This window comes from Malus domestica, chromosome 11 (assembly GCF_042453785.1).
Source record: "Malus domestica chromosome 11, GDT2T_hap1".
NCBI classification, from domain to species: Eukaryota; Viridiplantae; Streptophyta; class Magnoliopsida; order Rosales; family Rosaceae; genus Malus; species Malus domestica.
In genome coordinates, this window is record NC_091671.1 from 36,274,689 (window position 1) to 36,295,366 (window position 20,678).

At 37.1% G+C, this 20,678-nt stretch overlaps 3 protein-coding genes across 3 annotated transcripts; 1 reads left to right on the forward strand and 2 right to left on the reverse strand.

The window, feature by feature from the left end:
- Nucleotides 1-60: 60 nt before the first annotated feature.
- LOC103448777 (anaphase-promoting complex subunit 6) lies at nt 61-8,516 on the reverse strand. The gene is made up of 16 exons (XM_029089091.2): nt 8,129-8,516; nt 7,629-7,763; nt 7,424-7,497; nt 7,137-7,176; nt 6,470-6,515; nt 6,144-6,223; nt 5,799-5,977; nt 5,573-5,698; nt 5,229-5,303; nt 4,396-4,521; nt 3,802-3,871; nt 2,980-3,062; nt 2,043-2,156; nt 1,659-1,758; nt 644-679; nt 61-367 (listed from the first exon to the last, which is right to left on the reverse strand). Exons 1-16 carry the CDS (start codon nt 8,372-8,374, stop codon nt 236-238), a joined length of 1,662 nt encoding a protein of 553 aa, XP_028944924.1. The 5' UTR covers nt 8,375-8,516; the 3' UTR covers nt 61-235.
- Nucleotides 8,517-9,041: 525 nt separating this feature from the next.
- LOC103448778 (ras-related protein RABA1b-like) lies at nt 9,042-11,879 on the reverse strand. Its single transcript, XM_008388043.4, has 2 exons — nt 11,417-11,879; nt 9,042-9,714 (listed from the first exon to the last, which is right to left on the reverse strand). The coding sequence occupies exons 1-2, from the start codon at nt 11,635-11,637 to the stop codon at nt 9,282-9,284; spliced, it is 654 nt and encodes a 217-aa protein (XP_008386265.1). The 5' UTR covers nt 11,638-11,879; the 3' UTR covers nt 9,042-9,281.
- Nucleotides 11,880-13,355: 1,476 nt separating this feature from the next.
- LOC139189546 (uncharacterized) lies at nt 13,356-14,252 on the forward strand. Its single transcript, XM_070808518.1, has one exon. It carries the CDS (start codon nt 13,356-13,358, stop codon nt 14,250-14,252), a length of 897 nt encoding a protein of 298 aa, XP_070664619.1.
- The last annotated feature ends 6,426 nt before the right edge of the window (nt 14,253-20,678 follow it).

Sequence of the window (20,678 nt, forward strand, 5' to 3'; positions counted from 1 at the left end):
CTAATCCTTCATTACCGTCGTTGTTTTCGTTTAAATAAGAAAACTCGTGAAAGGGACAGATTTGGCCAAAATCATGAATAAAATCCCATGTACCTCTACTTCAACAATCAAACGTCGATGCTAACAGGTTCAGACGTATTACTTTGATACAACAAAGCCTAAGATATTACATCACCTGATCAAATCTCAGGCACTGGGGTATCTATTGCACGTAAAATACAACACGCATACAAGACTAAACGCGTTCATCAAACGTAATTAAGCCTAGAAATTCAGTTCTGGAGTCCACACCACGACGGCTATCATCTACTAAAGCCAAGCTTAACATTTCGGTGCAGAACTGATCGTCTGGTTTTAGCCATAGAGCCTGCACGGACACAACAAAAGAAACGTAATCATACCTCTGTCATAATCATACCATCTTCCTGCCATTACAAGCAATCTCATGCTAACACTATGAGCATCTAAAAAGATATTCCAGGTGCATCGAAAGTGTGTTTGGGCACGAAGGCATCCTGCAGAAATTTTAATGGATCCATGTACGACCAAGAATTTAAACCTTTTCATCAGTCATGCAGTACAACATAAAGAATCATCAGCCTCACAATCAGTAGAGAGAGAGAGAGAGAGAACAGTTACTCACCTTATGATAGAATGAAATTGCTGCATTAAGATTATCCTGCACAGCAGCGAAAACGAGAGCATAAAAAACAATAACACTAAGTACTGTCATCATACTGGATGGGGATGAAAGACACATGCACTCAATTTTTAGAAGTTTCGGTGTCTGGACACAAGATTCTAAGTGATACTAACATTGTCCAGGCAAGAATAGATCAATTTCATTGTTTTAGAGTTGAATAACGTGTTTATTTACCCATCCAAGTTTCTACGTTTCCAGCATACCTCACTAAACATTTGAGAAACATTTCAAAACAAGAGAATGCAACAAGCATATTATCTGCCGATTAATTTTAAAATTTTCTTCTCTCCAAACGTGAAGCTTCTCTATCCACATATGACAGGGAGATATTGAAACTGACCACACATCCAGAACATCATGCATGTAACTACAAAAATGAGTGTTTATTGGTAGAACAGTCTGCATTAAGTACACAACTAAAGAAAGTTGAGGTTCCACCATAAAACCAACAGAGTATATGGTGAGTAGCCCAACTCCTTATAAGCCCTTGTATGGTTTGATCCCTCACCGATGTGGGACTTTGTTCTCACATTATTACACGCCCCCTCACGTGTGGCGAATTTTCAAGCCTAACACGTGGACAACACAAACAGGGTGACGTGGAGCATGTGTGGCCGTTGAGCTTCACACGTGGGACAACCTGAGAAAGTTGGGGTTCCACCATAAAACCAATTGGCTAAATTATATGGGGAGTAGCCCAACTCCTTATAAGCCCTTGCAGGGTTTGATCCCTCACCGATGTGGGAATTTGCCCTCACATTCTCACAACAACCTTTTATCAGTGGAAATTATTCATTATATCAAATCGGAAGCCCTTGCTAATATTTATGCATTCACAGATTCCAAGTTTTTAACACATTTCAAGAACAAGAAGCAATGCCCAGAAAAACGAGCAATAAATACAATTCTTCTCTTAAAAATTAAAATACATAAAGTAATTTATAACTTTAGATACCTGCAAATGGTAAGCATATGCAAGACCTGCATAAGTACTCACGCTTCTTGTCGACAATGCAAGCGCTTTCTCATAGTATTTAATAGCTTCATCATACATCCTGAGACAGAGTAGAATTATCTAGTTAGACTAGAGGAAATATTAGTTTTACATATAAAGACTTAAACCATAGGCATCAATAAGAAGAGAGAAACTGAAGAGGAAAACAAATTCCGCTATATCAAAAAACTACAAAGAAATAAAACTTCCAGAGAACATTCTCTCATCCCCACAAATCAAGGGTACCAAAGTCTCCTAGAAAAAAATAAAAAATTCAGGATGAAAGAAGTACAGACACTGCTAACAAACAAAATGCTAGAAATTCTGATCAAATAAATAACGTACTTCAGTTTTCTGTACGCATGAGCAAGATTAACCACAGTTGGTTCCCACATTTCACCCAAAGGGGAAGGAATTTGAGCCAAAGTTTTCTCAAACCACCACACAGCTTTAGTATACCTGTATGAAAAGAGAGATGTTCATAAAAATCACATAGTACAAATCGGAGAGGTGTGGCTGAAAAGAAAATTTGTGACAAATGGCCAGCAATTAGAACAGACAAAAAAGGAAATAAAACATGCAAATGATTTGATTATACGACCTAATAGTCCACATAAATTACAGAATACAAATACAATTTCCATAATCTTAATGCAGTAGCAACTTCATATGAGCCAATTAATAATCATACAGCATGAGGACCACAAATGTTAAATTTCTCAAGTTATATGACACTGTGAGTCAACATTATTTCCCTCTCTTCAAATTATTACCAACTACTTCCCCTTCTGGTAACTTGTTTGGGAAAATTAGAGTCAATTATCAAGCAGATTTAATTAGCATCCTTCGTTTAGTTGTCAATCCATCATAAGACCACTTTGAAATTGATTAAAGGATTCGACCCCAACAAAAAACATTGTAGATATGATAAAACAAAATAAAAATAAATAAAACCCTACTAACTACAATCATTCTGCACTCTGCAATTTAAGAGAACAAATATGGATGTGAGAAAAACGAAGCACTAGTCCACCAGATAAATATACCACATTGGGCCAGTTAAATACTTATACATGTAAAGTTGCCCAAACCGACTGTTATAGAATGGTAGAGTTAATATTTTGTGATTCAATATACATATCATTTGAGAAAATTGTGCATGTACGATCCTTACTTATAAACCACTAGAAATAAATGGTCAGCCTTTTCAAATGTCATTACAAACTTATCTTATATTCATTATTTAAGGTTGCATTTCTCATGACACAGTAACAGTACTTACTCCTTCAAATGATAAGCAACAACACCAAGTTCATTGTATACTAGTGGATCTGATGGGCAAGTAGTCTTCGCCTGCATAAGAAACTACAGAAGCAAAGAGGCTTATATCAGTATTTTTATTGTAAGATAAAGAGTTACAAATGAAACTACCCGGTCACAGAATCCGTTATTGTCAGGTGGGAACGTACATGGGAAATGTATTAAGGGCTACAAATCGATGGAGAGGATACTTCTATTCTCGTATCAATCTAACACATCTGGGCAACAATGTTATACTTTTTCATTCTAATCAATTTTTTGACAAGTGGACTGGACATCAATTCAAAGAAGGAACACAGTTTGTTGTCATCGTTCCAAAGTGGTAAGCCAGTGACATCAGAATAATGCAATGAATACGTAAAATATATATTAGAAGCTGAAAGTTTAGATTAAAATTTAAATTTTTAAAGACTAAACTGAAAGTTCAAGGAAGCTAAAAACAATAATTAATTAAGAACAGTAGTCCCTTCACACATCCTTCACATGTAAAGTTCTCCTTTCTTTACAATTTCATTTTTTCTTCAAGTGCAGGTGCTTATGACAAAGCAAACTCCTCTTGGAGTTATCCACTTCTCATACTGCCCATCATGCTCTCAAACTTTTATAGATTAATCTTTTAATGTAAAGAGTTGTTTGTGACTTAAGAAAATGTAGGAAGTCATGAGGTAAATATGCCATTCAGGGTTTTCCTTGTATGATTGGTATAGATGAGGATTATTTCACATTTCTGAACACCAAGATCACAAACAGCAATCTGTAAGTAGTTTACAGAACTCTATTTTACCTGCTCGGCAAGCTTAAAACTATGGGTTCGCATGTACTCCATCCCAATGTATAAAGTTGGTAAATGACACCTGGAATAAGAGAATATCAAGACCTGTAAAACACAATTCATATATAATAAGAGAAATTAAACTACGGACTATAGGACATAAGAGACAAACTAATGATAATACTCCAAGTAAGATCATTAGAAATTCATTTTGAAGTTTTCCAATTCTCAAGACCTAAGATTTTGCTGTGTCCTTGACTTTTTCTTATTATACCTTTATACTCTGACACCATTAACCACTGCACACAGGTAGGTGATGGTTCTTACCATAATTTTATTATTTGATAAAAAACAGAAGCTTTATGTGCCCTACCATATCACCTTCAATCAAACTAATGGAAAATATCAAGCACAAAAAATTGAAGGTTCTACCAAATTTGTGCTTTGTTTCAGTTAAATGACTTTAGTTCCTATTAATTATACTAATCTCTAAAATTTGCCTAAATAACATGATCATATCTTCTTCCTGGTATTCTCAAGTGGCAGAAGGAAAACAAAATTCAAGGTAATGGTCAATGTAAGATACTGAGAGAGATACATAATTACCCTGGAAACAAACGAGCAGCAGTGCGGTAAGCCGACATGGCCTGATCACCCTCTTCTTTAGCAGCATATGCGTTCCCATATCCAATCCAAGCAGGTGGAAAGGTCCCATCTAGACTGGTAGCCTTGCTACAGTGAAGAACAAACCCAAAAGAAATCGGTAAGGATTCAAGATTGAAACATACAAAGCAACAATAACCCCTCCTTTTCAACTGCTATCACTTCAAATGATCTTTTTTTTCTTTTTTTTTTTTTTTTTTTGGTATATTAGGGACAGATTGTTTTTCCAAATGCTTTTCACCAAATGAGGGAGGAAGCAGGGGCAAGCAGCACTAAATCAAATCCAAACCAGGACTGGTCCAAACTTTCAACCTAAAAAGGATCTATTAATATATGAGTAATACAAAGCAATGTAACATAAGTACATTTAAAATTATCAATGTGGTAACAACTGATGCAAGGTTGAATAAGGTTATGAGCCTAACTACAGCACAATCCCTATATAATCCAGAAGAATTCACATTAAATAATCTAAAGCATCCAGTATGATGTGAAGGCCATTTATCAGGCAACAAGGACATTCACCTCAAACAAAACAGAAATATCAGGGAAGCTGAGGAAAAAGAATGCTCATAACCTATCTTCTTATATACACAGCATAACTGCAGAATAAACTTCAAAGCATAAACACAAAATAACTGTCATAATCAAAAGGATCTCAAACCAATAATGCAGAAATTGAAAGCTCTAAGTCAACATGGGGCAAATAAGGCAACTCAAAATAAATTACATGTATACACTTCATTTAACAGCATTACCAATTGTGATGGAGTTACCTGAAATAACGGTGCGACTCAACATACTTTTTGATACAATAATAGTAACAACCAACAGCAAACCATGATAAAGCCCTGCAAATAGAATACACCTGATAAAGTACTGAACTAAATGAATCACAAAAGCAACAAAACACAAGAAAATTCAAAGTCCGTCTTTCTTTTGGCATCTCAAATCATAGTTACAAGATCCCCCAAAACCCCTGGAAACCGCAATCCATATCCCATGTTTGTCTCATGGGTATTCCCAGTAATGGTAGTATATGCATAAGTATTTATGGATGTACTTTCAATTTTCAAATTGTACAGTAGTGACTCGAGTAATATGGTTTTCAACCACTCACTTTTGAGGATAGTCCTTCACTAGATTGCATGCCATAAGATAGAGCTCATTCGAATGCCCAAGCTCCATAGCAGCTGCTAGATGCACCAACGTACTTTTCAGATGGAAAGGATCTTTTTCGAGTAGTCTGTTGAATCACGAATAAAACACAGATAAATTTTGGGGGGAAATAAAAACTCAAATGTAGGTCTTTTCGTATTTCGCTTCCAAACCAGTTCCCAACTTACACGGAAGTTAGCTCAAAGCATTTTTGATATTCACCGCACTGATGATAGTATTCAGCTTTGCAGGCTAGAAGGTCGGTGTTGGTTTTCAGAGTACAAATGAAGGATTGCTCAGTGTTACTACTACAACTTTCTTCCTCAAGTTCTCTGAATTTTGCTTCTACAACATTTTCTTTGTCATACTGGAAAACACAAAAAGGAGGACTGATGAGAACACAGCAAAAGATATTGTTATATGATGTTTTGTACAGTAATATTTATTAAAAGGGTAAAAATTGTTTGGATGTAAGACGTCTTCTCTATGTTCGACACTTAAAGGGTGACATATTGAAATGCATTTCGATTTACCTTTTTAATTAAACATGAGTAGAATGACGAGAGCCATCCATCTTCAGGACCAAATTGTAATGATGAAAGTAGGCTCGCCTCTGAACTCAGCAGCAAATAAAAAGGTATAAGTAGGGGACCATGGAATCCATAGTTAAATGATTGATGAAATAAATGCAGAGGAAACAATCCAATGCAATCTATGGATCAACAAAGATAAAAGTGCCAGATGGCTAAAACATATTTAATTAATTAACTTGAAAAGGTAGTATCAAAATACATGATATTACTTCCTTAAATAACAATCGAACTTGATTAAATGAAACGTTTATTTAAATGACCCTAACCTTCCTCGCATGTAAGCATGTGATTCTCAATAAGACATTCCAAAGCCTGAAAGAAAATTAAAAAGGTCAGTAGAAAAAGTTTGAAGGATGAAACTGAAGATGCTATAAAGCTCAACTTTTTGTCGAACACTCTCAAATGGGTCTCACCCCATGTAATAGAGTTGGTAAAGAGTTGGATTGAATAGTATTTTCCAGATGGTATTTATTTCCTCATGAGAAAGTGATTCTACCTACCTTCTGATTAATGATTCCATGTATTTTTAAGCATGTTTGAAAGGATAAAACAGTTTATCAAGTTGATACTTTAGTAATTTCAATTCTTTTGTAAGGAATGCTATTTTCCCTGCCTGCTTTTGGTGGCCATAAAATGTTAGAAAAGGCCAGAAAGAATAAGTTTGGGCTTTTAACAACTTCAAAGAAAAACACTTCAAACCAAATACTTTAGAAAAATTCTTTTCTTACCTAGCAATGGGGAGAAGGATACCAAATGAATTTTGCAACTAAGAATCAATTAGAATGCGATAAGTGGATAGTCGAGGAGTTTTTTTTTTCTCCAATTGGGCCCTTGAAGTGTTTTTCTATAAAACTTACAGGTGTTAGGGTGTTTTACCAAACTGTCTCTGGTAAGTTAAAATCCCATATATCCAACGGAATATTCCAAACGTACCTCATAACATAAGGGATCAGCTTTGATAGCAGCTTTGTACCTTTAAATTAAAAAAAAATATATTAAAATTAGTTAAAGGATCCCTTCAATCAACCTTTCTCAGCAGATACCACACCTATAGAAATCATTTATTCTCTATCCACAAGATCAACTTTAAGCTTAAGTCTCATACTCCTACAAGTTAAAAACTACAGAGGGTATCATTTCTTTTACCCAAAAACACATTCAAACACACGCACACCTGTTAAACATTACATGATAAAGCCAGGTCCCAGAGAAAAACTTACCACTGCCGGGCCTGGACACGGTTTTCCAATGCTTCATATGCCTTACCTCGTAAAAAGCATATTGCAGAAGATATCTGTTGCAAGATATGAATAACACATTTCATGGGACAAAGATAGTAGTATATACAGACAGAACATCGGAAACTGTTGCCAAATTTTCATATAACAATGTTTACTAGGAGGTGAGGTAGTCAGATAATCTTACATTGATCTCATGATCTTCGCCATCTTTATCCAAGTACATGATATTGGAATCCTTTGTGTCATACAGATTCCCCTGTTCATCAACTTTCGCATCGCCAAGCATTAATATGCATTGATCCCACTCCTTCAGCTCCTCCTGATTAAACAGACACAAAAAAAAAAAAAAAAAAGAACTAGTCAGTCTATTAACCCAGAACACAACTGCATCGACCCCAAATTAAAGCTGAAAGACCGGCAATTTTTAATCATCATAACATCTATCTATGTTACTGAATTTGAAAATCCGACAACACGAAAAAAATGTCGCCTTTATAATCCGAGTAAGAAAGAAGTAAAACCCATTTTCTCCTTTTTCTACAATCACATATCAAAGTGAACCAAAACCCAACTAAAGAAACCCAAAACCCACAAATGGAAAACCCAATTTCAAGCAAAAACATTGAACCAACTCAGCAAACGAAGAGAACCCATATCCTAATTTCAGCAGCAAGAGAGACTTGCCAGGCACTTGGCAGCGAGGTAACGAAATCGGAGGTCGCGGAGGACGATCTGGGAGGCATTGAGGAGGTGGTAAGCGCGTCGGTAATGGCGGCCGAGAAATAGAGCCTGAGCTTGCATGTAGATATCGGCAGGGTCATTGGTAAAGGCAGCGACTTTGTCAGCGAAGAAGATGGCGGAGGAGTAGAGGTGCTTCGTCACGCAGTCCCGAACTACCCCACGAAGCTTTTCAATCTCTTCTTCTCTCATTGTCGCCGAAAGGGGGTTTTGCTCTGGTTGCTTCAGTTCGAATTGGGTTAGAGAGAGAGAGAGAGTCAGTGAGGGATTTTGGGAAAGGGAGAGTGATTGAATTGGGCGGGAGCTGTGGAGATTTTAGAGTGATGGGCTTTGGGTTAAGATCTTGTTTAGGCTTTGTAATTTAAAATTTTAAACCCCTTTTGATTAAAGAACTTGATTTTTTTAGATACAAATAAAAAAACTAAAAGTTTAATATTCAAATTAGAACGTTTAAAATTATTATACGAAAACATCTTCTATGCAACTGAGTATATATAACTTTGCGCTTATCTGTTTCGTCATGTGATGTGAGAAAAGAAACAAATACAATGTGTTATCCGTCCGATTACACCTACGATTTTAGCATCTTGAATCTGTGACCTCATGTCAAGCTCTTGAAATCGTGTCGTGTCAAATTCTTTAATTTTGAACTCAAGTCCAAAGAAGGTTATAAAAAAAAAATATATAAAAAAATTGATGACCTAGCACTACATTGTACGCGATGATCAGGGAGTTTTTTTACCCCTTAAAAGCTTATAATAATTTTGGACCGTTGGATGAAATTTCAAAGGTCCGGATTACTTAATCCAGTGGTCTTGATGGAAGAGATCCGTCTCCAAAAAGAAGGGCGATGCTGATATTGAATTTGAACAAATATATCATTGCTAACAACAAATTTAAAGGCATAGATGGTGCTGAAGTGCGGATTAAATGTGCTAATCAGCATCCACTGAAATTGTTTACCAATTGAGGATAACATAAGCTAGCTTACTCAGAGTAAAAATTTCGTGTTCCGGTATTCTCTAGTTTGTGTCCCTCTGCAAAATATTACACAGTTCATAGAAGCCATATTCATTCAATCAAGTTTTGTTTACCAGGCCTAGCTTGAGCAGCACCCAACTCTCTTCAACGCGGACACATCATCTTTCATGTTTATTTTCTCTCCTTGTGCTGGGACAGATGAAGTTCCATTTTCTCCCCCTTCAACCGCCTTCTTGCTCACAGTATGGTATATTTGAGTCAGAACTTCAGCAAAGGAGTTTTCTACATTCTTTGATTCCAGTGCAGATGTTTCCATGAAGTAGAGTGACTCCTTCTCAGCATAGGACTTCCCGTCTTCAGTTGAGACAGCTACAAGGTGGCGGAGATCTGATTTGTTCCCAACGAGCATCACAACAATGTTGGAATCGGTGTGGTTCCTCAATTCCTTCAGCCATCTGTCGACATTCTCAAATGTCGCATGGCGAGTGACATCGTACACAAGGAGTGCACCCACAGCCCCGCGATAGTAAGCACTAGTGATGGCGCGGTACCTACGAAACCAAGAGGGAAAACTTAAGCATAAAAAATATGTAGAAGGGCATCACTAAGAGAAACGGTCATAAGCAGACTTAAAAAGCAAGGGGGAAAGTCCTTTGCTAAAATGGATTATGAGCCGCAATTCACTATTAGAAATCATAAGCCTGAATCGTAGTGAAACATTCTGGCCAATGTATAAGCCATATACTAGCAACAGTAGTTTGATTAATATAATGGTGCTCTAAGTTTCCAAAAGATAAAATTTGGCCTTAATAAGTTGCACCAACTGAATGCCAAGAAACAAGAAAAAGCAATATTATCAGCTAAAACCGACCAGAAAGCAGCAATATTCATCAGCTTATAGTATTCCTTTTCAGATATATCCTATAAGCTGAGCCTCCATAACCGCCAAATGAAATGTGCACAAAGTGAAACGCATAACAAGAAGAAAATAAGCATAATTCACAATAGCCCTTGCACTGCATCAAATTTCAGTCATGTAATAAGCTCTTGTTCATATTTGTATTTACTACAAAAAGGGAACTGCTTATGTTTTTGATAATGGATTCCCTATGAGTCTCAAACATAAACACTAGTCCTTTCAACTAGTTAACAACAACGACCATGCCTAAAGGATCAAGTGGAAAATCTCAACAGACAACAACACTCTACAACCACTACTTTTCTTAGCATCTGTTTTCAGTCCTTAGACTCTAACTGTCAGAATAGATGCGGACACGACAGATGCTAATTTGACTCGGTCCTGTTCCTTCTGTTCTACCATTCTTTGTCAACCCTTAAAGCCCACCCTGTTAATGTAAGTCCTGTTAATGCAAAGTAAGTTCTAACTACCAGCACAAACTCCTATCCAGCATTTAAAGGGAGAGAAGCCAATCTTTGGCAAGTAAGTTGTAACCAAAGGGGAAGCTACTAGTACGATGCTGCGCCACTATTATCTATAAAGGAAAGAGGCGGGGTCATTTTCGAATGTTCTATACGTCCTTGGTTCTCTTTTTCTTTCTTATTGTTACTGACGGCCTTTTGTAAAAACTTACACCGATTTCCTAGGCAATGTTTTTTGCTTAAATGCTAGGCAATGTTTAAATACTATGCTAGCTAATCCCTATTTAAAGGCATGCCAGAAGCTTCACGGCAAAGCATTCTTTTGTATTAGTAATTAAGGAATAGTACTTACTAAATTTAAGATCTGAGTCCACAAACAGAAGGAATTTAAGAACTATCTCATCCCGGTATGTGCCTCGAGAAGAAGGCAAGCATATTACCACAGTTAGCTTATCTTTTTCCTTGAAAATGCATGGATCTCAACCAACCAAGATCTAAGTCCCACCTACCATTCAAAGATCAAGAAAACCAGAAACAAATTCTAATATCAATGAGTCTCTGCAACAAGAGAAACCCCAAATTTTCCTAAACGCGCAAACTTCAAATGAAAAAAAAAAAAAAAAAAAAAAAAACAACAAACAAACAAAATTCAACAAATCTGAGCTAAAAAAAAAAACCTACATGCAACAATAATCACCCAAATCTGCTCCAAAATTTCACCAAAACCCACAAATTAAACTTCACCAAAACACAAAATCTACCAATCCAGCATAAAAAATAAAAGAAAAAAAAATTCACAAACCCAAAAAATAAAATCGAAAACTAGCAAGACCCAGATGGGGAAACCCATGGAGGAAGAAGAAAAGAGAGGACCTTTCTTGGCCAGCAGTATCCCAAATCTGAGCCTTGATGACTTTTCCGTCAACGGTCAAGGTCCTGGTGGCAAACTCAACGCCAATGGTGGATTTGGACTCGAGGTTGAACTCGTTCTTGGTGAACCTAGAGAGCAGATTCGACTTCCCCACGCCGGAGTCCCCAATCAAGACCAACTTGAAGAGGTAGTCATAGTCATCGTCGGCTCTGTATCCAGCCATTTCTGCAGTTCTCTAACTTTTGGTGTTCGAATTAAGAGAGAGGGGGAGAGAGAGAGAGAGAGAGAGAGTTGCAGAGATGTGCAGCTTTCGGTGGGGATACTGAAGTGGGACTGGGAAGTGTGAAAGCGTTTTTAATTAAAAAAAGCGCCAGAAACTTGATGTCAAAGGAATTTGCACATTGAGGAAACGTCCATGTAAATACCATCAGTACTTTTTTTTATAGATGGAATGATTCTCTTCTTATTTTTTTATGCTTTTCTTGGGAGTAAGTATTTTATATCTGTGTAACCTGTTGTAAATGATGGGTATGTTTGCCCACATGTGTATAGTAATGTGTATAGTAAAGTATCACATGTGTACTATATACTCATAAGCTAAATAGTAATGTTTTGTAATTTTCCATTGAAGTAGCTCTATAAATAGAGCAATTCAATTGTGCAAAGATTAGTGAATGAGAAGAAGAAAGAAAAGAGAAATATATCTAATAGCAATAATATACATTACTTCCTCTGCAACAGCTTGTGTCGGTATATTACTCTGCAACTGCTTCGTTCATTCACCGAGTAAAGGTTATCTCTCTATAAATTTTGCCTATTTATAACACGTTATCAGCACGACTCTCTAATCTTTTTCTCATTTCCTTTCACCGAAAGAAAAAAAAAAATGTTTCCTCTAAGGTTTTTTCTGTTCTTCTTCTTCCTCTCCCTCAATTGCTGGGTATACCCTCGCGAAGAACTGTTTGCACCATGTTTACTTCTAGTTCTCCAACTAACTGTCACTTATATCTTTGATTTCTTGTTTGGTGTAGATATTGACTACTAACCCACTGATTATTTATGCAATCCAAGATTGTGCGGTTCTATCGCCTATCTTGGACTGCAGATCTAATTTTACTGCAAATTTTAAGTGGAGCGGTATAATCGCCCGCTCTATCCTGCATATTTAAATTTTCCCGTTATTTAATTTTATCGCAATTTTAGGTGGTGTGAAATAATCACCCATCCTGCTTTACATATTTAATTTTATTGCAATTTTAGGTGGTGTGAAATAATCACCCATCCTGCTTTGCATATTTAATTTTATTGCAATTTTAGGTGGTGCGGTATAATCGTCCACCCTGCTTTGCATATTTAAATTTTATTGCAATTTTAGGTGGTGCGGTATAATCGTCCACCCTGCTTTGCATATTTAAATTTTATTGCAATTTTAGGTGGTGCGGTATAATCGTCCACCCTGCTTTGCATATTTAAATTTTATCGCAATTTTAGGTGGTGCGGTATAATCGTCCACCTTGCTCTACATATTTAAATTTTCCTGCTGTTTAAAGTAGTGCGGGATAATCACCCATCCTATACTTATTTCGATGAGAATGGTGCGGTACAATTGCCCTTCTCATTAATTGTGTAAATCTCGAGCCTGAAGTTTCGAGTACTTATCATTTTGGCCTGAAGATCAAAAAAAAAAAAATTTGTAAGAACCAGAAGTTCTAACAATATATTTCTCCAGTACACATATTACTGCAAGTTCTTACACACCTCATTTTTCTTTCAGAAAAGAAAATGGCAAACTTGGCAAAGCTTGATTTTGCTGCCCTGGACATTACTGGAAAGAATTACCTTACATGGGTACTGGATACCAAGATCCATCTGGAAGCAGCAAATCTTGGAGATACCATCAAGGAAGAAAGCAGTTCATCCTCTCAAGATCGAGCAAAGGCCATGATTTTTATTCGTCGCCATCTTGATGAGGCACTAAAGAGCGAGTACTTAACGGTTGAAGATCCGTTAGCCCTTTGGAATGCCTTGAGAAGCAGATACAATCACCAGACAACGGTGATTCTTCCAAAAGCTCGCTATGACTGGACTCACCTAAGGATCCAGGATTTCAAATCAGTGGCTGAGTACAATTCGGCGTTGTTCAGAATTACCTCTCAGATGAAACTCTGTGGGGATACTATCACTGAGGAGATGTTATTGGAAAAGACTTTCAGCACATTCCACGCCTCTAACATGGTACTGCAACAACAGTATAGAGCGCGAGGCTTCACTGAATACAACCAGCTGATATCTGTGCTCTTGGTGGCTGAACAGAACAATGAGCTTCTCATGAAAAACCATAATTCCCGACCTACTGGATCAGCACCGTTCCCAGAAGTGAATGTTGCGTCCCTTGAAAGAAATACCATATCCTCCCGTGGCAATAATTACAAACGAGGACGTGGTCACAAGCAAGGTCGGTGGAAAGGAAAAAGCAAGAACCATGGTGTCCAGTTTCACAACCAGGTTCCAAGGTATAATCCAGGCCCGAGCTTTAAAAATACCAATCGCCAGAAAGGAAAAGCTCATGTGAACACTCCTAGAAATCATGAAGGAGGTTGCCATAGGTGTGGTGGCAACGGACATTGGGCGCGTACTTGTCGCACCCCAAAGCATCTGGTGGAACTATATCAAGCCTCCTTCAAGGAGAAGGGTGTCGAGATCAATTTCCTTGACCAGGCTAAACCAATGGAAACCCCTGATCCAGTGACCAATTTATCAGGACAGTTAAACACAACCCACCTGGATGCTACAGACTTTATTAATGAAAGAGGGAATGAAGTTTATGGGTCCGATTGAATTATTTATGTTTAATGTACTCATGTTATTTGTACCTGTGGTTTAATGCTCGCATTTTCAATTCAATAAAAGTAGTATTCCAGTATGAATAAATTGCTTTTTCTTTACTCAGAGATCATGGATAAAAATTATGGTTATTCTCAAAACAAGATCAATGGCGGAGACTTTTGTCTTGCAGATAGCGCAACCACGCATTCAATACTTCGAGACCGAAAGTATTTCTCGAATTTGGTACTTGCAAAAGTAAAGGTAACAACAATATCAGGACCATCAGATGTAATTGAAGGCTCAGGAAAAGCCCAGATTATGTTACCAAATGGAACAATATTGTCTATAAAGAATGCATTATATGCTACTCGGTCCATTCGAAATTTGTTGAGTTTTAAAGACATACGTTTAAATGGATACCACCTTGAAACGAAAAGTGTAGAAAATGTGGAATATTTATGCATTACCTCCAACGATACCCAGAAGCGTATATTGGAGAAGTTGCATGGTTTATCGAGTGGATTGTATTGTACATACATAAAGACAGTTGAGGCATATACTGTCATGAACCAGAAGTTCATTGATTCAAAGGTTTACATGCTTTGGCATGACCGTCTAGGTCATCCAGGATCCACCATGATGCGTAGAATCATTACCAACTCTAATGGACATCCATTACTGAGCAGACACATTAATGTCCCGAATGATAATCCTTGCAAGGCTTGTTCCCAAGGGAAGTTGGTAATTAGACCATCACAACTAAAGGTTGATGATGAATCCCCATCATTTTTGCAAAGAATTCAAGGGGATATTTGTGGACCTATTCAACCACCTTGTGGACCATTTCGATATTTTATGGTTTTGGTTGATGCATCTACCCGATGGTCACATGTTTGCCTATTGTCTACTCGAAATGTAGCTTTTGCGAGACTTCTTACTCAGATAATTAAGTTGCGAGCACAGTTCCCAGATCATCCCATTAAGTCCATTCGACTTGATAACGCTGGTGAATTTACGTCTCAAACCTTTGATGATTACTGTATGGCACTGGGCATTAATGTTGAACACCCTGTTCCTCATGTCCATACTCAAAATGGTTTAGCAGAGGCATTTATCAAGCGGCTTCAATTAATAGCCCGCACTCTGCTCATGAAAACGAAATTGCCAGTTTCTACATGGGGACATGCCATATTACATGCTGCATCATTGGTTAGATTGAGACCCATAGCCAACCACCAATACTCATCAATACAACTCGTGTTTGGACATCAGCCAAATATTTCACATTTACGAGTTTTTGGTTGTGCTGCTTATGTGCCTATTGCACCACCACAACGAACTAAAATGGGACCTCAGCGCAGATTGGGAATTTATGTGGGTTTTGATTCACCATCTATCATTAGATATTTGGAACCTTTGACTGGTGATGTGTTTACAGCTCGTTTTGCTGATTGTCATTTTGATGAGACAATTTTCCCGTCGTTAGGGGGAGAAAAGACCGTTCCAGAAGAACGACAAGAGCTAACATGGGTTGTTCCCACCTTATCTCATTTTGATCCAAGAAGCACTCAATGTGAAAACGAAGTGAAAAGAATCGTTCATCTTCAAGGTATTGCTAATCAAATGCCAGATGCATTTAATGATGCTTCGAAAGTGACACAGTCATATATACCGGCTGCAAACGCACCTGCAAGAATTGATGTCCCTGTTGGACAAAATAAAGTGGCAGCGAATGATTCATCCAGTGCACGCCTGAAGCGTGGTAGACCCCCAGGTTCAAAAGATTCAGCTCCTCGAAAGAGAAAGATGAGGGCCCAATTGAACCCAAATGATATCATTCAAGAAAAGGAATTGAATGATAAATCCACAATTCGTGACTCTGTACTTCCAGAAAAAGAAAATGTCCTTGATGAGACACATGTCCCTGAAGAGACAGAAGTACATGAAAGCAAAGAAATATCCATAAATTATGCATGTACTAATGAATTGTGGGATCGAAATGAAATAATCATCGATGACATGTTTGCATTTGCAATAGCCACTGAAATCATATTAAGTGATGATATTGAGCCCCGCTCTGTTGATGAATGCAAACAGAGACAAGATTGGCCTAAGTGGAAAGATGCAATCCAGGCAGAATTAAAATCCTTGGAAAGACGAAGTGTTTTTGGACCAGTAGTCCAAACCCTGCCTGGTGTGAACCCCGTAGGTTATAAATGGGTATTCACAAGGAAACGCAACGAGAAAAACGAGATTGCAAGATATAAAGCACGACTCGTTGCACAAGGTTTTTCACAAAGACCTGGAGTTGATTATGAAGAGACATACTCTCCTGTAATGGATGCAATTACGTTTCGTTACTTAATAAGTTTGGTGATTTCAGAAAAACTTGACATGCGACTTATGGATGTCATCACCGCGTATCTATATGGAGAATTAGATACTGACATATATATGAAAGTCCCAGAAGGACTTAAGTTGCCTGAAGCAACTAACAAACCACGGGGTATGTTCTCAATCAAATTAAGGCGATCACTATATGGGCTGAAACAATCTGGGCGAATGTGGTATAATCGTCTCAGTGAGTATTTGATTAAAGAAGGATATGCCAACAATGTCATCTGCCCTTGTGTGTTCATTAAGAAATCAAATACTGGATTTGCTATAGTGGCAGTGTATGTCGATGATATGAACCTAGTTGGAACCCCCGAAGAGCTCAACAAAACTGCTGAATATCTGAAAAACGAATTTGAAATGAAAGACCTTGGGAAAACCAAATATTGTCTAGGCCTGCAGATCGAGCATTGTGTTAGTGGAATTTTGGTCCATCAATCAGCTTACATTGAAAAAATACTGAAGCGATTTGGCATGGACAAGGCTTATCCACTTAGCACCCCAATGGTCGTTCGTTCTTTGGACATTAAGAAAGATCCATTTCGTCCAAAAGAAGATGATGAACTGGTCCTTGGTCCAGAAGTACCATATTTGAGCGCAATAGGTGCTTTATTGTATTTAGCACAATGTACTAGACCAGATATAGCTTTTTCAGTTAACTTGTTAGCCAGGTACAGCTCTGCTCCAACAATTCGTCATTGGAAGGGAGTCAAAGATGTTCTACGATACCTTCGTGGGACAACAGATATGGGTCTCTTCTACTCAGACAAGCCCACAAATGAACAAATCCTTGTTGGATACGCAGATGCTGGTTTTCTCTCTGATCCGCATAAAGCCCGCTCACAAAATGGATATGTGTTCACTAATGGAGATACTGCAATTTCATGGCGATCAACAAAGCAAACGCTAGTTGCAACATCTTCCAATCATTCGGAAATAATTGCTTTACATGAAGCAAGTCGTGAATGTTCTTGGTTAAGATCAATTATCCATCACATCCGGAATTCATGTGGTCTACCTTCAAAGACAGACACTCCAACTGTCATCCATGAAGATAATGCAGCCTGTGTCGCCCAAATGAAGGAAGGATTTATCAAAGGTGATAAGACTAAACACATATCTCCAAGATTTTTCAGCGCACATGAGCTTCAGAAGGCTAAAGTTCTTGAAGTCAGACAAATCCGTTCCAATGAAAATTTAGCAGACTTGTTCACCAAATCTCTACCAAAGTGCACATTTCAGAAGTTGGTACAGGGAATCGGATTACGTCGGCTTACAGATTTGAAAAATGCGGAATCAGGGGGAGATACAATTCAGGGGGAGCATCCATGATACATGCATGTTGTACTCTTTTTCCTTCGCTTAGGATTTTTCCCACTGGGTTTTTCCTATCAAGGTTTTAACGAGGCAACCTAAGCATGCTCAACACCATCCGGGTAAAGTTGTACTCTTTTTCCTTCGCTATGGTTTTTTCCCACAGGGTTTTTCCAAGCAAGGTTTTAATGAGGCAACTGATGTTGATATGTGGGCATCCAAGGGGGAGTGTTGTAAATGATGGGTATGTTTGCCCACATGTGTATAGTAATGTGTATAGTAAAGTATCACATGTGTACTATATACTCATAAGCTAAATAGTAATGTTTTGTAATTTTCCATTGAAGTAGCTCTATAAATAGAGCAATTCAATTGTGCAAAGATTAGTGAATGAGAAGAAGAAAGAAAAGAGAAATATATCTAATAGCAATAATATACATTACTTCCTCTGCAACAGCTTGTGTCGGTATATTACTCTGCAACTGCTTCGTTCATTCACCGAGTAAAGGTTATCTCTCTATAAATTTTGCCTATTTATAACATAACCTAAATTATTTAAGTTGATAATTTAATTTATCGTAAAATTAATCTAATGATTTGTGTAAAAAAAACATCACAAGAAGACATTAAAAGAGCAGCTCTGCACAGTTAAAGTTAAAAAGCCTCAGTTTTCTTTCTTTTCTTTTCTTTTTTTAACAAGCCACACGTTTTATATAAACCTTAATGATTGAATCAAAAGATGAAACAATTCTTAGGTTCTTTAATTGTTTCTCTAAAAGATGTAAGTTTTTATTTTATTTTATACAAGTGTGGTTGCAAAGAGAATAAACGGCTCCATATTTCTAAAGATGAGAAATTTATAGTTTTATTGCATAGAAGATTTGAATCAAGGGGCATCAAAGCGCTAAATTCGAAAAGATGACGATAGTTAATGGTTCTAACTTCTAACTCTCTTGGCCAATGCAAAAGTTTAGGAGAGGAACTCTTTATTGTTGTATCTCTCTTTGTGACCTTCACTCTCTTACATAGTCAAACTCAACTCAATCCCAACTTATTCTAGTTCGATATCTAGTCGATACGAGTTCGTTTTTCTTTTGCGGATCCTTCTGCTTGTAGTTGTGAGCAAATCATCATAATCCTCCAGCTTGAACAATATCAACGATATCCAAATCATATTGTTGACAATATATAGATACATACATACATACAGCATTATGAATTTCGTATCAACAATAGGTACACAATGGCAAATATAATATTTACACTATCTCAACATTTCGATATGGTAACAATAGTATCTAAGTATAATACTATGATGCTATATGTGCTATATATAGGGGTAATTTAGACATTTCATCATTTCAAGCTGTTGTAGATGTTGTGATTAGTGTCCATTTCTAGTTAGCTAAACACTTTTTTTTTTCTTTTCAGAACTTCGGATTTCAATCTTATTCACGTGAACTTTGGAAATTTTAGGATGGGAATCAGATTTTCCAGTATAACACTTGCCCCTAAGCACAATTAATGGGGACTTTGGTAAAGTGCATACGAGGTTGGACCCAATGAGACATGAACCTAAAGATGCTTTAAAAAACCTAAATAAATCAAATATGACTTTAGCCCTGAAACTTAATTTTCTTTATATAAAATTTGACATAAGTTTTTTACTCCAATAAAGCCCATTGATAAGATTTCACATCAGCAAATTCATTAATTATATTTGACTTTACACTTTTAAAAAATTTTAATGCTTAAAATACCCCTATTTGAATGTTTGATGTACACAATTAATTATGTACGGATTGTCAGGAAGATTTAATGATTTTACAAAAATAATAAAATAATAAATTTATTGCCTAAAATATAATAACAATAAAACATGTCTAATATATGTAATAATACATGCTTAGTTTAGTCAATCAAATTATATTTTACATATGTAGGTAAATTATTTCACACACACACATATATAACAAAAAAAAAATGCTTGAATCGTAAAAATTCATGCAAAATAATTTACCTACAAAAAAAATGTTATATGATTCAGTGCACCTACAAAAAAAATTTTAATTTGGTGCACATGGACAAAACGTAATGCAATGTTGTGGAATGGAAAGGCTCTGGAGCCTTCGGAAATGCACTGTACAATGCAAACATGGCTACCTGAATTCTATAAATGAAATGGGCCAAGGAAGAACACCAATGTGGTCACTGGGTAGCCATGGAAGCCCTCAGAAAATGGATGGATTAAAAGTAATTTTAATGCGGCATGGGATGAACAGTTAGAGATTAGACGAGTGGGGGTAGTGATATGGAATGACAAAGGGGAATTCATGGCTGCAGTAGCAATGAGAGTTGAGGGAATTGGTTCTCCATTATTGGCAGAGATTATGGCAGCAAGGGAAGCAGTGATTTTTTCACAACACTAGCAGACTACACACATGGAAGTTAAAGGGGATGCTCTGATGGTGACCACGACACTTCAACATGAGGGCCTAAAGGATTCATCTCCTTTTGGGCACATTATTACATATACTAGGCAGATTTTAAATGGTTTTCCTTAGTGCAAGGTTACATTTGACCAACGCTCGACGAACAAGGTGGCACATAGGTTGGCTAGATTGGGCATAGACCTTGATACTTCGGTAGCTTGGTTCGAGGAACCTCTTGATACAATAATAGACCTATTAATTGAGGATAGTAATCATATGTAATCACTCATGGTGTGGG